Source organism: Coenobita brevimanus, chromosome 50 (assembly GCF_032717465.1).
Source record: "Coenobita brevimanus isolate Jiangsu-jjx chromosome 50, ASM3271746v2, whole genome shotgun sequence".
Lineage (NCBI taxonomy): Eukaryota > Metazoa > Arthropoda > Malacostraca > Decapoda > Coenobitidae > Coenobita > Coenobita brevimanus.
This window is the reverse complement of record NC_137003.1, coordinates 40,387,803-40,406,689: the sequence shown is the minus strand read 5'-3', so window position 1 is coordinate 40,406,689 and position 18,887 is coordinate 40,387,803. Positions and strand designations below refer to the sequence as shown.

The 18,887-nt window shown below is 40.1% G+C and overlaps 1 protein-coding gene across 1 annotated transcript; it reads right to left on the bottom strand.

The window, feature by feature from the left end:
- Positions 1-3,667: 3,667 nt before the first annotated feature.
- Positions 3,668-18,676, bottom strand: LOC145399741 (uncharacterized). The gene is made up of 2 exons (XM_080272288.1): positions 18,548-18,676; positions 3,668-6,026 (listed from the first exon to the last, which is right to left on the bottom strand). The coding sequence occupies exons 1-2, from the start codon at positions 18,674-18,676 to the stop codon at positions 3,873-3,875; spliced, it is 2,283 nt and encodes a 760-aa protein (XP_080128414.1). The 3' UTR covers positions 3,668-3,872.
- Positions 18,677-18,887: the final 211 nt, after the last annotated feature.

Genomic DNA, 18,887 nt, shown 5'->3' with positions numbered 1-18,887 from the left:
TACAAATTACAGGGTGGGTTTAGGAAGCTAAATATTAATTGCCAGGTGTGCCAGACAATTCTCTTCACGTTGTTATGGGGGGGGGGGGGAATCGAAACCTGAAAAAATGGTCCCGACATCAGCGAAAAATGGATACTGTACTTCTTAGTGTGATGCCTTTGCTTAATTTTCACAGATGTGTATTCAGTCATTTTGCAAATTCAAGAAATGAGTCATAACTTAGGAACCTGTGGCTCAATTGGACTGGAATTTGTTTTTTTCTTCAAGTTAGAGCATTCTAAGTGGTACTTTGCTCTGACAGAAATTGCACTACAATGTACTGTTTTTGCTGTGTTACGGTAACAAATGGACAAACTAACAAACATACAGAAATCGGATCATTATAACACAGATGATCTTGCAGTGTAACATGGTGTTATGAATGAAAAGCAGTGCAGTGGTTAGTTAAGCTGAACAGATTCAGGAAGATAAACTAACAAGTGTGTGATATTAAAACTGTAGTAGTAAAAGGCACTCAATGCCACATGAAAACAGGGATAAAGTTGGAATGCAAAGAAAGGTAGCAAATACACAAAGAAAACACAAAACTTCGAGATATTTCTGACAAATTCACCTCTTCACTGGGAGTTCCCATGTGTAATCATGGTATTTGCAAGATAAATAAATACAATGTCTCTTCCTGTGCACTGGTTTACTGTCTTTCTTAAGTAATAAATAGGCTGGTATATTAAATCAGTTTGCATTTTACAATTTTTGAACACAAATCGCACTGTATACTGTATATCACCATTTCAGTCTCACCATAGTTGCAAAAATATATAACAGAAAAAAAAAATTAGATGAGAGAGAGAGAGAGAGAGAGAGAGAGAATGATCCAGCCATCCATCCAACATCCAATGCTACGTTGCCTCATGAGGAGCATAGGAGCCCGGAGCTAGGTAAGTTGGTCCAGACATTTAAGATGAGAGTAATAGATAACTATGGAAATACAATAACTTCACAGTTTGCTTTCTCAGAAGTCCAAGACAATTCTGATATTTCTACCTACACATGGTTTTTGTTACCAATGCCTTATTGTACATCATTAAAGATGTGTACAAGTCAAAAAAATGTTTTGTCACAACCTGGACAGTTAAATTATGGGAGATAAGGTTGGTCTACAAGCACCCTCGTATGATTTATGATTACAAGATTAAAGTACCTTGTAAACATGACAACACTAATAACCTGGACTTTAAAGATGCATCTTTTCATATAATGCTGAAACTACCACACATTATAGTACAGCACTAATACCAGTACCTGTATAATAATTTTAAGTCTTTTATGTAACTAGGTACTTTGCTAAACCTACTGAAATACTGAAATTCACTTCACAAGGGTAAGAGCTATGTTAACTTTGTCAGCTGCAACTCAGTGTAAGGTATTCCCAAGTTGAAGGGTTCATGGATTTATCTCTTTAACATTATCCTACAGAAAGGACACATTTAAAGATTTTATCCTGGCTACCATCAGATAATTACATACATAAATAGAACTTCTAATAGGAAAATGGTGAATGTAATGCCGATGTGAATACTGAAAAATCAAAGTGGACCTGACAACATCACATGAATATTCAAACTATTTTACTTATATCTCAAATATTCTGGACTGTAATGCTCATAACAGCTATTAGTGAAGTGTTTGGGAGTATTGCACAACTATGAACATTTATGAAAACTTAATCTAACTCCGTTATACAAAACACCAAAAATACTGTGATAAATGGTATATGAAGGTGAACACAGAAGTAAATACTGTACAATAACAATAAACTGCATGGTGACATTACAGATGTCTGGAAAGTGATGTTTGAGCACAATAATCAGTGAAGAAGACAATACCAATGATATATGGATGGAAATTACAGCTGTCGCCTTATACTGTATCAAAATAATGATACTGTATGCAATCTAAGAAAACATGCATGCATTGTTGAACGCCTTTGGTACGATGATGTATATACAGTACTTTTGGTATGTTCTTGTGAACCCTGCATGAATTTTAAAAGCTAAAGATAAATTTTGGTAAACATATGCTTTACCAAAAGCAGTAGAAGCACCATACCAAATAAATTCTTCTTCTTCATGATAGTCTGTTATATTTTCCTGAACATTTCTGGGATGGCATATAAACATTTCATGTGAAATTTGTGTCCCCCCCCTGTTTTTAGCTATGTCCCGCTGTGTCAACTTGCTTGACTGGTTGACTTTAATGACGGAAGGGCTGTCCTAACTATGTGTTTTAATTAAATCCAACCTAACGTAGCTTAACTGTACCTAATAAGCTAACCTAACCTAACCTGGCATCCAGTTGGGAAGTTGAGAAACGAAATCCACTTTTCAGTACACTGAGTAACATTTCTTCCATTATGCCATAAACAAACAATCGTATGTACGGTTTAAGGTACTTGATGATAAAAACATTGGGAAATTTTTCAGCAGGAAAAGGTAATACACCGCCCCGAAAACAGTCATAAAAATACAGAAAACAAATTGGAGGAAACTGAATTGAATTGCTAAGGTGCTTCAACTGCCTCAAATAAAGTATATGTTTACCAAAATTTCTTACACAGAAGGAGTTACAAAAGTCTCCTTCAATGCTATATTTATTGTTATTACTGCCAGGTGTTTACGCTCAGCTGAGGGGAAACATCGTAGTGAAGGCGTTAAAATAATGAAGACTAGAGGAGAAGGATGTCATGGGATGAATCAATATACAAATCCTCAGTAGTTCTGAGGTTCACCCAGTATCATCATGCCTACCATATTTAAGAGCTACAATGACTTTTTTTTTTTTTTTTTTTTTTTTTTTTTTTTAGGCATCTGTAAAGTTACAAAATGTACATCAGTTTTATCACAAGGTAGCAAAGTCTCACATTTCTATAATAAAATAAATTCTTTTTAGTATGTTAACTTCCAAGTTCCATTCTCACTTGAAATTATCTGATTTCACAACCACAACATATCTATGCTGTAACATTTACATGTACAGGCAGTTTTGTCATTATGCTCCCACATTAAGATATGCAGGACTGCTTAATATGCTACGATCTAGTTATAATGCCTTACAGCAAAGATGTTTTTAAAAATATATATACTGTAGTGTATAAAAATTTTAACATTTTACAGCAACAAAAAGCATGATTTCATAACTTTTTTTCATCCTTAAATCTACATGAAATACACTGGCATAAACTGTGCAAGTACAAACACACATCAGTACTGAACTTTTGGTATGCTTATGCAAACACACCATAAAGACATACTCAGCTGCCCATCTTCCACTCATGCTAGTCATTTATAATCTACATTCAAACCATATTTAAATTTTGTTTGGTATCTGTTATATTCCAACCAATACGAAATTAAGACATAGCCTACCAGCACTGAGAATATATGAATAAGCATTTGGTATTATAAATGTAACAATTGTAACACCAAATAATCACATTAAGTCACAGCACAAGAACACAACTGTGGTTCTTGCCTTTTGGCAACCTGGATAGTTGAAAATCCATCACATTTACCGAAATATCTTTAGTTATAAAATATTATAAAAAGCTAACAAAATCAAAACTGGAAAATGAAACAGTGATACCCATGGCACCCATAAAATCACAGACAAGACTACTTGTGACAATCATCAATCAGTGCCTATCCTTGACGTATGGTACAACACCATACTGTTCTTTACTAAATAAATGATAATGTATATTCTCATTAAAATGTTTGCAGACTCCACCACTTCATATATATATATATATATATATATATATATATCTGCTACGTTATTTATAGTAACTGTTTATCTATCCCTTGCTGTCTACATTACTGTAATACACAAAGTGTGGACACAGTTGTGTTGGATTTTACATGCACTTTTTGTGTAGGAATATTAACTGAGTCACAGTCTACCTCTGACAGAACACATGGAGACTTTGAGGGAAATTCTGAGATCCCAGACATTGATGGCTCAGAGGATAAGCTTTTTGAACTTCCTAATGTTTTATGGTCCACAGATTTATCTTTAAGCCTTAAGCTTCTTGAAATCCTGTCAAATCTTGAATAATTTTTGGAATTTCCATCGGAATCTGAATATCCTGGACACAAAGAGAGCTCTTCTTTGATATCTCCCTGGCAGGAAATTTTCTTAAGAGCTTCAAGTTTATCAAGTTTAATATCAGCGATATGAGATTTAACACTGGACAATGCTCGAGGTGTACTGCCCAACACTACCTCTTTGTTACTCGTGGGTTGGGTTACAGGAGCAAGTCCAATAGTATCAGATTCATCTGACGGGTGAATTACTATGAAGTTTCGTTTTATTGTGCCATCAATAGCCATGCTACGTATGCCAACCCTCTTTCCACTTGCTTCATCTTCATTTTTTGTCTCAGGGCCACAATTATTTGCTGGCTTCATTATCACAGAATCTTCTTGCTGAACACTAACAAATGACAGCTTCTTTCTTTCCTTTCCTTTTTTAGAATGTAAGAATGACGAACTCTTACTTTTCTCCCGCTTGAGGGAAAATGAAAAGAATCTAGAATCTTTTTCCTTTGAGACAGGTGAGGCAGACCTGGTTCCATTATGAAGCTCTTGTGTTTCCTCATCTGATGATGTGTGATCCTTGTTTTTCTTTTTGACTTTTGGGACCCGTGGTGATCTCATGGGGCTTTTCTTAGGTGGTGTAGGACTTCGGAGTGGCAGGCGATGCAGGGCATTTGGTTCTTCTTGTTCTTCAGGTATGTCTTTATCCTCAAAATTGTCATCAGATGGACATGTGTCTTCATCCTTTCCAAAGTCATATAAGTCTGATGATGACTCACCATAACTTTTGCTTCGATGCTTTGGAGGAGTGGCTATAGTTTCTCTCGAGCACCCAAGTTCATCATGTATTTGTGGAGCTTGAACAGATCCAGTTGGTGAACTACAACTGAACTTTGATCTAGGTAAAGGGGGAGAGTTTGCATCTATAAATACCACATCATCATCATCATCAGATTTCACGACATCATTTACTGTGAGGGTTCTCTCTGCATTAACAGAACAAACTTCTTTTCTGCTATTTTCATCGTAAGAGACGTCTGAAGGTTCCACAATTCTTAGCTCAATATATTTGCATCCATTAGAGGAGCTTAGTTGGGGCTTTTCTTCCTGTTTTTTTGTGGTATCTAATGTTCCTTCCTCCTGGGTTATCAATTTACTAGTTGAAGATGTCCCTTTAACATAATCCCTAAGAACAGCCTCATGATCTGTATCAGAAATGTCTGTTGGTGTACTCTCAGTGAAGACCAGATTTCTTTTTTTCTCGAGTTCTTCATTATTATTAAAAAAGTGAGTGGTAATTCCCTGACTAACTGCCTTTTCCCCAGTGGAAGTTTTCGTATTAGAACTTAGTATATTTTGTGCTATGCTGTTATCAGTATTGTTAATTTCAACACTGGACTTTTCAGTATCTCCAGGATCATTATCAAGTGAACTTGCTGATGTTTTGTTGTGCTTCTTTCCTGGATCATCTGCATGTCTGTTAGTCGCCTCTGCAATGTCCTCTAAGTGATGCTGAAGAGGGAGGTCATAATGGCTGAAACTCTTTTTGTTCTCACCACCTTGTGTGTGGTGATCATCACAGCACAAGTCCTGAATCTGAGATGATGGGCTGATGCTTCCAGTGTCCACTGTTACAGACTGATCTTCATCCAAAGTTGAATTTTCATCTATATGACTCCTGCTCTGACTAACATTATATTCATCATCACTCTCACTCTCTTCCTCCTTTTCCTTTGCCTCCACAAGGGCATAGTCACTTCTGGATGATCTACCTCTCAGAGATGGCACTTGTTCTGCTACCATTGCCAGTCCACCATTTGAGCTGCGGGATCGTCGGATGACAATAGGAGTGTTGCCATACTGGCTGACAGTGGAAGACCGCCGTGACCCGAACGTGAGGTAGTTTCTAGAGGTATCATCCTCCTGTGACTCCTGAAATAATATAGAATTTATCCATCATTCCAACCGTGCTACCTTTTAACAACTTTAGTATGATGACATTTTATTACCACTTAGGCTATAGATGGAAGGTGGGGTGGCCACTATTCACTCAATCAATGCAGTGCTGCCTTTCAGTGACTACAGTGAGTGCCAAACCCATTTACAACATTGTGTAGTAACCATATAACCAAATGACACCTCAAATGGGCACTCAAGCAGAATGGGCCGGATGGAGACCATAATGGTTTACATCTAAGGAATGGTTGAGTTTATGGCTCGCATAATTAATTCTACCTACGTGAATGAGGGAGGTCACCCTCCTCTTGAATTGTCAAGAATGAGTAGGATAGTCCATGGACCTTATGCTCTTGAAAGTGGGGAAAATAACTGACAAACATTCTTCAATCAGTCAATCAACAGCCAGCCATCTTATTGCCGTAAGGGGTGGCCAGCATGTCTCTCAGCAGTTGTTTTACTGGGAGGGGCACTAACCCTTCCCCAACCCATATGGACTGTTTCTATGGTTATCACCCAGCATATGAAATGATTCACTAGGGCTACATTATTAACGATGCCCCTAGTTATCAATTTCTGGCTAACACTAATTAGCATATAGCCTACCAGCTGTTATTTTGGATCCTTCATATATATGGACTCTCATCCAGGAGTGGTGGCTACCCTCTGGGGTATGCCACCGCAATGTGCATTCAACTTGTCGCAGTATCTGAAAATGAATATCACATGTTGCTGTATCTGAAAATGAATATCACATGATAACTCGCAGTTCGCTGCTGTCTTCAACAACTCAAACATTTTTACTACCACCAATTATTTTGTTTTTGTTTATTTATTTTGCTTTATGAAATCTCTTATACTGAGGAGGATACAGTTTGTTAATTTATGCAGCAATCAGACTATTTTATTCTTATCACAGTGAAAGGGTTAGAAAAAAAAAAATCCATTACTCCTTTTACAGTGAAAGGCCTGTCTTATGCTGATACTCATAAAACAGTGGCATGAATAAAATAAATGCCACCAGCAGACTGGGGGCTCACTGTGGATTGTTTCTAACCCTTACATATTGGAAGATTCTTATAATGCTGAATTATATCATGCTGCAGTGTACAGAATAGTACAGATAATCCTAGTTAAGGGATTAGCTCTTTCAGTATGATGTTTTATACAGTATTTTAACCTAAGGCATCCCAACAACCTATGGATACGTTGCCACGTTTTGTCACGGTGACACCCGACAACATATCCATACGTTTTGCAATTGTGAGGTCCGTCATTTACACATTTTTCAAGTTTCACAGGCTATTTTTAGTAGGCATATGTGGGACACCTTCCTCTACCCAATGCCAGGCAGGGATAATGCCTCGCCCCACCTGACCTCCCCCTCCCCCCCCACATGCCATTTTCTCGGCAACTCCCCTGTTAGCAGAGACCTGGCCTGTAAATACATGTCGCACCACGGTCTCTCCAATGGCAAAATTCACGGCGAAAGTGATTCCCGAGGTGGAGGGCAAAGAAAGAAACAAGCCAGAGAAAGAAACAAGCAGAAGTGATGAGGCGGTAATGTCGTAAAAGAAGGTGCCATATGTCGATGTGTTTGGTGCGTGAACAATGCTTATATCGCCTATATATTGTGTGAAAACCAATATACAGTACTCTTGTACTACATATAAATTTGTACCAACTAAATAAATATTTACATATAATGACTGGTTTGGAATAGTTACCTCTCCCAAGAAAACGTCTTCTCTGGAGCCTGACCTGAGAGAACACGATACCAAGGTGAAGGTACTGTTCCCTGTACTGATATTTCTAAACTCAGCTGAGCACTTTCTCTCTGAATTTTCGATGTTTCTCATAAAAAACGGAGGTTTTAGCCAAAATAAATAAATAAATAAATAAATAAATAAAAAATCTGCCAGGATGGGGGGGGGGGGGCATTGGTGAAAAATTTGCCGGGATGCAGCCGGTTAATCTTGCTACCATCAGATGCTCTTTTTCACCTTATGGGACTTCTGATAGTGAGAGGATTTGAAACAATCACCACTAACCATTGCTGTACCTACCGTAAAATGACGTAACTTCAGACAGAGGAGTAACATCGGACATTTTGGGATAAAATGGAATGAGCCAGAGTTATGGGAATATTGCTCTGTATCATGGAAAAATAAAAACACAGGCAGTTAAGATAATCCTTAAAGCATGTTATATATAGCTTCCATGGAACTGACATGAATATATGTGCATGAAAAATATTTGCAAAACTGGTTTTTTTTTTTTTTTTTTTTTTTTTTTTTTTTTTTTTTTTAACCCTGGAAAACTTTTTGCAGGACAAACAGGGATAGCTGTATGAACATGAATATGATGATTTTAAAGTAAATTTATTGTAGATATCATATGCAAACTCATTTTACAGAATGTTCCTAAATAATCGTCTGACAACAGTAACAATAGCAATATCTTTCTTTCCCAGAAAAAAATTTATAACTTCAGACACATGGAGAAACATGTATAACTATGAACAGTGAAACTACTGTGCAAAAGCAGTGCAGAAAGTCAGTATACAGTGAGCCCCTAAGTTTCGCGTCCAACTGGTACCGTGAGGTTGGCACAAACCTGAATTTCGCGAAGAGAAGTATTAATTCAATGGTAAAAAATCTAATTGGTTCCATAGCCCCTCCCAAAGTCATTCTTTTTTTCACTTTTGAGATATATTTCTCATAAAACAAGATACCAGAATAACTGACAAACATATGAATATGATAAAAATGTTAAGAAACATTAAATAAATGGATCACCAGCCTGAAAAGTCTTCGTCTTATCCACTTCCATATACTTTTCCTTCTTCAAAATGACTCGATACTTGTGATGTTCTTTTCTCTTCTTGCTTCCATCCTTTGAACATCCTGGTATTTCACTGTCATCACCATTATCTGGTCCTCCAATGAATGAAGAGGAAGCCACAATACAGTACTGGCAGGCCATACAAGAACAACAGCTGAACGAAGGGAAAGGCAAAAAAAGTGACCACGGCGCAATCACTATCAGAGCACCACATAAACAGTCCGACAGCTGGTGGGAATTGTGAAAACAACATGGCAGACAACAGCTGACGATTGCCTTGCCCACCGGTGTCCCATATATCAATGCGAAAGGTGATTTCTTGATCGCACAACACAAGTTCTTGGAAATTTTGAGCTTTTCTGTGAAAGGTAAATTTGCGAACCCAAATGATGCAAAACATATAGGCCCATAACGTGTCTCCCAAATAACAAAACCCTTCCACACACTCAAGAGACTCATCAGCAAGTTCAGTCCTTTCATGCCTGACAATCTCCACCTGGTCTCCCCGACACAACACACACATGAAATCAGCATCATCTCACAGTCTACCTCTAATACCATTACATCTCATATTCACCCACTTATCACAGACAGTACACAACGAGGAATTACTTCCTACCCCCCTGGGGCAAATTACACATGGCCACTCTTCCCCTTCTTTGACAGTACTGTCACCAGCCCTAGATACCATCACTTTTTTTTTATCTGCATTTACTCTTAAGCCCTTGTGTCCCATACCATCTCTCCATTTTTTTTTTTTTTTTTTTTTTTTAAGTGTCCGACTCTGGGCAAAGGCTTCAGGGCCTATTCCCAAGTCCCAGTAGTCCTCCTTGGGGCCCAGTAGTCCTCCTACATCTCCACATGTCACCTCTTCGGCGCTAACACCCACCATCCATATTGAATACATGATAGGGCTGTCTCATACAGGACTGGTGTACTGGTATTAGCGAGGATACTTTTATGACATGTCGGCGGTCATCTGATAGATCAGAAAAGTCTGCTTTTGAAGACACTCAAATCCTTAAACTGTTCCCTGCCCCTCCCGGGATCTGAACCTGGGTCCGTTGGACTGCAGGCCACCTCTCTACCAATTCTGCCACTGCCTCCCCTAAATCTCACATCCTTTTCATTCTCTGCAATCATCACCAAATTATCAGCATACAACATCTCCCACGGGAGTCCATTTCTGAAGTCATGTGAAAGGGCTTCAAGTACCATGATGAACAACAAGGGGATCAAGACTGACTCCCGGTGCACACCAACATTCGCGGAAAACTCATCACTCAAATGTCCATTCACCCTTACCTGGGTGAGAGCACCCACATACATGGCCATAACCACCCTAACCAATCACTCCTTGATCCAAAGCTTTCTCATTGCCCATTTAACCACCTCTCTAGGGACTTTGTCAAAGGCCTTTTCCAAATCTACAAAGTACAGTCCCCCTTTCTTTTCAATATGTTTTTCCTGAAGCTGTTGAACAATGAACAATGAATATGGCATCAGTGGTCCCCGTGCCTGGCATAAACCCAAACTGCAATGGCAGACTGCTAGAGGAGAAGGGAGAAAAAGTGAGCAGATGGAGAGAACACTTTCGGGAACTGTTAAACACAAAGAATGAAAGTGATGTGAGGATAAGTGGCTGGGAAATGGCTGGGAGAAGAAGGGAGGTGAGAAGAGAGGAAGAAATCAGTAGGATGGAAGTAGTGGAAGCAATGACGAAAGTCAAAATGGGGGAAGCCCAAGGAACTGATGGAGTGGGTGATGAAATGCTAAAGCATAGGGGAGAGACAGTAGTAGAACGGATATGGAAGATGTGCAGATTGGCCTAGAAGGAGGGCAGAGTCCTGGAGGATTGGAAGTCAGGTATAATTATTCCCTTGTACAAGGGAAAAGGAAAAAAAAAAAATTGTGTAGTAATCATAGGGGCATTTGTATTCTTACTGTAATAGGAAAAGGTATCGTAGGATACTTATTAACAGAGTTTGAGAAATAAGAGGAATTGGTTGGTGAAGAACATGTAGGATTTAGGAAGGGAAGAGGTTGTGCAGATCAGATATCCATTCTTACATCTTCAGTGGAAAAGTTTCTAGAGAAGGGAAAGAAACTGTATGCGGCCTTCATGGATTTGGAGAAAGGGTGGATAGACCAGGAATGTGGAAAACACTAAGAATATATGGAGTAAACGGGAAGTTGATGAATGCTGTGAAAAGGCTGCAGTGCGAGTGGATGGTGAATTGAGTGAAGTTTTCTATTTCAACGTTGGATTAAAACAGGGATGTGTTATGTCTCCATACACTTGTTGTACAGTATGATCTGTATATGGATGGGGTTATAAGACAGATACAAGCTAGGGCAGTGGATGTTGGAATGGCTTTAATGAGAGAAGGCAAAGTTTGGGAACTCCCTGTAACTGTTGTTCGCAGATGATACTGCATTATTAAGTGAAGATGAAGGGGAACTGCAAGGCTTGGTGAATGAGTCTGGAAGTGTGTGTAAGATCTAAAGATGAATGTAGGGAAGAGCAAAGCTATGGTCTTCGAGAGAAACAAAGTCACTGGATGTACGGTGATGCTGGATGATGACAAAATGGAAAATGTGAGTGCAATTAAGTACTTGGGTAGTGTGATGAGTATGGATGAAAGTTTGGAGGCTGAAGTGCCTACGCGGGTACAATAAGGTAAAGAAGGATAGCTGGTTCTTTGAAAGCAGTGATAAGAAACAGGGAAGTGAGCATAGAAGTAAAAAAAAAGTCGCTGCATGACAGTATCATTTTTGCAACTCTAACGTATGGAAGAGAAGCTTGGACCTTGTTGGAAGTCAAGTGTGAGAGCAGTGAAAATTAGTTATTTGAGAGAAGCATATTGAGTTACATGAAGAGACGTTTTCGTGTTTCGTTTTCAGTTTTTAAGGCTCCAACATGCTTGCATGCATCAGCCTCGGTCACCTAATGGCAGCTCTCCATGCTGCTCAATCTCTGGCAGCTTCCATATTTAGTCCCTTAACCCTGAGGTCACAATCAATGACATCATCCCAGGTCTTTTTTTGGTCTACCTCTCGCTACCGTACCCTCAACATTAACACTTCTCACTTTCTGCACCCAATTATCATCAACCATCTTCTTCTCATGCCCAAGCCGTCTCAATCTACCTCTCCTCATCACAACACCAAAATACTCCAGTCCCATCCTACATCTCAACTCTTCCATTATAAACCTAGCCCCCCCCTGGCCTTGCATTCAAGGATGCACTACATATCCACCTAATCATTCTCATTTCTGTACGTCTGAGCCTGCGAATATCCTCTTCCTTTACTGCCCAGGTCTCACTACTGTACAGCATTACACTATGAACACATGTTGCATACAAAGATCCCTTAGCACAGAGGGAGAACCCTCTCAATGTCAGGAGAGGGAACAGCATCCTGAATTTCTTCCAACCACTCCTCACTCTAGCCACAGAGCTAGCTCCTGCCCCTTCTCCAGCACATAACATGTCTCCCAAATAACTAAAATATTCTACACACTCAAGAGACTCACTAGCAAATTCAATCCTTTCATGCCTGACAATATCCACATGCTCTCCTCAACACACCGCACACATGATATCAGCATTATCTCACACTTTACCTCTAATACCACTAAATCTCTTAAGCAACCACTTATCACAAACACTGCACAAGAGGGAATTACTTCCCACACCCTTGTGACTGCTTGCACATGACCACTTTCCCTCTTCTTTGACGGTACAACCCCCAGCCCTAGATACCATCACTTCTGTTTTATCTGCATTTATTCTTAAGCCCTTGTGCCCCATACTATCTCTCCATTTCCTAAATCTTTCCTCCACTTCCCTTTCATTCTCTGCAATCAACAACAAATCATCAGGATACAACACCTCCAGTGGTGGGCAAGTTAATGAAAAACGTTAGCTTCTTTAACCGTTAATCTGTCAAGTAGCTCCATTAATCCATTAATTCTGCCACTAAATTAACGGAAATTAACAGTTAATCCATTAATCCGCTAGTTTTTTTTTAAAGTTAACTTGGCTAATTACTAATTTGATGGTCTGCTAATCTGCTACTTGCTAATTTTTGTTTTTTGCATATGAAACACAGTCTTCCTTTCTAAAAGACACTCTTAAAGACAGAAAAGTTTTATTAATACCCCAAATTACTCATACAGTAATCCCTCTAATATCCGAACGCCCAATATCCGAACATCCCCACTAACCGGACATAATCCTCCTGGGATCCAATATTCCCAAAATGGGCCAAAAACTGCAAAAAATTAGAAAAAAATCTGACTTTTTTCCCTCCCGTAATTTGAAATTCCCGCCTGGCGCCGAACAGCTGTTACACCATGGTCCCTTCACCCCTTCCTTCCTCCCCTTCCCCCCTCCTCTGTCAGGGTTGCCATTTGGTATTTTTCATTACCAAGTGTGGGCCAATTTGGTAATGAAAAATTCGTTTGGTAATGAATCAAAATAATGCATTACCAAATGGATTTTTCACATGTAGGAGGATACACAGGATGGAGATGGTGGATTGTTTGCTCTCTCTGATTAATCTGCTACCCTACACAGTGTGAAAATAATCAACATCTATTACCACACCAACATCAACAGTCACAGTCTAACTCCGATCGAGAGCAGATGCTCATAGCAGTGCAAGCCACAGGTGCTTGTTTTTTGAGAATAAACAGTAAATAAACTGCAATACCTCGCCACCAGAACACACAGGAATTTACAGTGTTGTGCAGTGTTAAGAAATTAGAATTTAGAGTGCAGAGGATTAACTGTGGACTGCAAACTGGCAGTTCAAACCAGTCCAGGAGCAAGGGACTTGTAAGTACCCAGAATGTTTAGTATTGTATAAACTCACCTCTAAAACCTAATTTTATGGTTCTTTTGCATTTATTTCAGTTTTTTATGTCCCTTATTGGTGTGATTTGGGTCTTAAATAGGTGCAATGCATGTCCAGAGGGAGTTGTATAGGTGTTTTTCTGAGTTAGGGTCCATAAGTACAAGTCCATAAGCTGGGGCCCAATATCCGGACAGGACCACTATCCGGACCTGCCTATGGCTCTATTACGTCGGATATTGGAGGGATTACTGTATTTAAAAAATACAGTTAGAATTCAAAATTAACAAATGCAAATGACACAATCACTCAGGTTATCACTACTCCTCCTCTACTTCTTTGAGTCCTTCCTCACAGGCAGGTGCTCGTTCCCCTTCATAAACATCAACAAGCTGAAGTTCTCATCAGACAGCTTGGAACTCTTGGTTCTGATGATGTCCTTCAGCCAGGACAGACTGGACAGTCAGTTTCCTGACTGTTCAGTCTGCCTTGGCCGACTTCAGTCTCACTTAGACAACTGAGACAAGGGGACAGACTCTTGCGATGTACTTTATTGACACGCCATCACTATGAGTTTATGATTACTCCACAGTCCAAAGTTCTGTAGGCTTGGAGTAACTATGACTATCGATCTGACAAATTAAATTTATCTATCTATCTATCTATTGCCAGACGCCATAATCCCGCAAGGGGTGGCCACTTAACTTTGAGTTACCTGTTTTACAGGGAGGGGCACTAACCCTCCACCAACCCACTTGTTGACATTTAAATGATGATTTAAAATGCTTCTGACCTAAAGTGACCTGTAACAGAAAATAAATAACGGATTAGTGGAAATCAACAGAAATTTTAACAGAACTTAACGATAATCCGTTAACTACAAAAAAATTAGCTCCGTTATTAACGGATTAACGATTAATGCGTTAATGCCCACCACAGAACATCTCCCACAGGAGAAGTCACGTGAGAGGGCTTCAAGTACCATGATAAACAAGGGGCTCAATACAGACTGCAAATGAGAAAGCGAGGAAGCATTGTGGTGTGGATGTGGATATGATAGATGGTGTTAAGAAAAACACATTATTGTGGTTTGGCCATGATGAGAGGATGGAGAGTGCGAGACTAATGAGGATAGTATATATGAGTGAGGTTGAGGGGGGGAGGACAGGGAGGGGGAGGCCAAGGATGAGATGGTGGGAGGGGAGGTCAAGGAAGAGATGGAGGGAAGGAGTGGAGATCTGAGAGAGGGGGGGTGTAGGCTGGGAGCAGAGCAGTGATATGGTGGGGGACTGGGTGACATGGAGGCGATTTGATTGTGGCCACCCCTGAGGGGATTAAGGCGTCTGGCAATAGATACATAAATAGATACAGGTAGTTATGTGCTGGAGGTTGGGCTGGAGCTAGTTCTGTGACTAGAGTGAGGAGTAGTTGGAAGTAGTTCAGGGAGCTGTTGCCTCTCCTGACACTGAGAGGGCTCTCCCTTTGTACTAAGGGATCTTTGTATGTGGCATGTGTTAGGAGTGTAATGCTGTATGGTAGTGAGACCTGGGCAGTAAAGGAATGGGTTATTCGAAGGCTAAAACATACAGAAATAACTATGATTAGGTGGATGTGCAGAGCATCTGAGTGCAAGGTGTGCAGGACTAGGTTTATGATGGAAGAGTTGAGAGGTAGAATGGGACTGGAGTATATTGGTAATGTGATGAGGAGAGGTAGACTGAGATGGTCTGTGTATGTGAAGAGGATGGGGGATGGTAATTAGGTGTAGAAAGTAACAAGTGTTAATGTTAGAAGTACGGTTGCGAAATGCAGCCCGAAAAAGACCTGGGACACGGTCACTGAGTGCAACCTTAGGGATAAAGGACTGAATAGGGAACCTGCCAGAGACAGCACCATGGACAGCTGCCATTAGGTGATCATGGCCAACACATGCAAGCATGTTGAAGCCTTAAAAAATGAAACAAAACAAAATGATCTTGCCCTATGCCAAAGACAGAACAGGTAGAGTTGTTTTAATAGGTGATAATCTAGCACGTCATGTCAGTGCAAGTGTAGCAGAAACATGTGAACAGAATAACAATTCCTTTGTTCTGTTAGCCCCTAATTCCACCCATTTAACCCAGCCCCATGATGTTGCAGTATTTAGACCATTAAATAGACACTGGCATCAGGTGTTGGAAGACTTCAAGAAAACTACTGTAGGCAGACTACATAATGCCTTACCAGAAGAGTGCTTCCCAGTTCTTCTGAATGAGCTGATGGACAAAACTGTGGGGTCTATTAAAGGTAACCTCCAAAATGGGTTTAGAAAATGTGGCATACGACCCCTTGATATAGGTCAAGCAATACCCTGACTTTCACAGGAACCCACTAGTGATACTGACAGAGCAGCATCTGCCTATGCCCTAGATAGCTCAGTTATAGTCATTCTGAAGGAAATGAGGCATGGCCCAGGGGAGACAAGTTCAAGCACAACTATAGTCAAACCAGAATATGATGAGCTCTGAGGTAGGACAGGTAAGAAAAGCATATATGCCGAACATTTAAACCTTCAACTTTACATTGTCAAATGTTAAGATATTACCAACTTTATATTAGCTTGAAATACTCCATATATAATATATTAACAAAAAAATTCATGGTAATGATTTATTTTCTTTATAAGAATATAAACAACAACTCTATACAACATGTGACAACATTGTTTAGACCACGATGCCACGTCTGCGGTGACGCATGTGTTTGGGTCAGTCACGGCCACTCACCTACCACCCACCATAGCTTGTATTTTTGTACTATAATAGTCGATAATAGCCTTAATGGAATAAAAAAGACTAAACGTAACAAAAGTGTGGTAGCATACTTTTGGCGGAGTTATCCCATTCAAAATATTATAGAAAATGGATACCGAGTGGTTTTGTTTTGGTAAATAGCCTATGTGGCAGCATTGTACTTAATCCCCCTCTCCACCCCAGAGCTCATTCTGGTTTGACTATAGACCCAGGTCCACACAGAAGCGGAAGGGGCTGAATGTTGCACCTGATTGAAGCATATCTACATAATCCCTACAAACTGAGGACACCGAAGACAAAGGTGAGGAACATGATGTGGATGAACCACAAGAACTACAGCCTAATTCCTCCATCCAAGACCCCACAACAGAAGAGGCCTCCACATCCTGGCACCTTTATTCAGTTCTGTAGAAGAGCGGTGACATCAGAGCCAGCTCAGCCAGGCATCTCTACCTAAAACTGTACCGGTACAGCAGAGAAGGCAAGGCAGCCAGGCTTCTCCACCCAGGACCCTACAGCAGAGATGGCACCGCATCCAGGTCCAGTTGGCTCTAAAAGAACCCGGGCAGTCACTCCGGGGCTACCCGTAAATTTGACAACAGTCAAATTCACTCAGATATACCTTTTTCACCATTCTATTGTTATCCATTCTCTCCACATGACCATACCATCACCGTACACTCTCTTTGATTTTGGTGTCCGCAGACTTCCTCACTCTACATCTTTCACGAATCACATTATTTCCTATCCTATCCACCCTCTGTACTCCACACACATTCCTCTGCAGTCCCAGCTCCACTGCACTTACTTTTGACTTTTCATTTTCATACCACACCATAGTCTCACATCCATATGTTAAATGTTGGCACTAACACTCCTCCCAATGATATCTACATATAAGACTGAAGGTTATGGACAGGGGAAAATACAGACTGAGGAAGACGGTTCTAGAGTTTAACGACAGCATACACATGGAACTACGTGTACCAATTAACTCTTGTAGTAGAGAACAGAATAAAAACAGGGTATGATTGTTGTCAGATAGGCAGTGCATGTGGTGAACTCCTGCTTTATTAGGGGAGGCATGCAAGCATACAGCTCAGAATACCAGCAATAACCGAAACAATGAAAGAAATGGGAAGGTGATCCAACACTGATGCATTGGGTCAGAAAGAGGAGGGGATTTGATTACATGAAAAGCCATTGGCTTTGCTCTGTGCAAGAGCCATATCCAAAGAACCGAGTTCTCGAACAAGTGTGCAAGAGAAACATATCGTGTGAATATGGGCAGTTATATACTGTACTAGAAGGAGAGTGGTTTCTAAAGGCTAAAACCGTTATTGAGAGTGACTGAGGGGAGCACAGTCTGTATCTAGTTATACAGGTATTTTGCAATGAGCATAGAATCATTTATGAAGCACTGGACACTTGTACAGTATCTGTAAGAAGCACTGTTAGTGTCTAGTTACAAGGCAGCATATATGTCTGGTAAATCAGAGTGCGTTGGGTAATGGGACTAGTGGGGAAATGGTGGACTTTGACCACAAGATCGAAACCTACCCACTGTTTCTATCAGTCTAGAGCCAGATGCCTCAATCTCAGAAATGGGGCCGCAAACAAATCACCTCCACATCACTTTGTCCTCTGCCATCAAGCTGCTGTCTCTCCAACTCATACTCCCTCTCTCATACACCTATCCATCCCATCCCTCCATCTGATCCTCTGTCACCTCCCACCTCTCATCCCATCCTTCCATATCATCCCCTATTTCTCCCTCCCCCCCCCACCTTAGTCACATACACCAAACCATACACATAAACCAAAATAAATTATTTTGATATAAGGTATTTTAATTATTACATTTATGCAGGAGTCTCCTACCCAAATCCTTGTCTGTGCTGAAGTCTTACTGTCCAGTATTTTACTTAGGAGTTTAATGTATAAAACCTACCTTAAACATTACAGTGTTTAATAAAAGACTTATATATACACAAGACTTACCTTGAACAGTACCAGAGAAGTGTCTTTATATCGCTTCTTGATGCCCGGTGTATCTTCAGGGTAGGAATATTTACGGGCCTCCTCCAACAAAGTCTGTATTCTAGCTTCAGTAGACAAGTTGTCCACCATCTTTACAAAGTTCCATCATACTGGTGCACTGAGAATGTACAGAACATCATTAATATTGTATTTTGTATGGTACCATATACCAGTCTGAAATAAGTAAGCCTTCCATTTTATGTTCATTGTAACTGGGCACATAGAAAATAAATAAAACTACTCGAATACTAAACTGTGTGTGTGTGTGTGTGTGTGTGTGTGTGTGTGTGTGTATTTACCT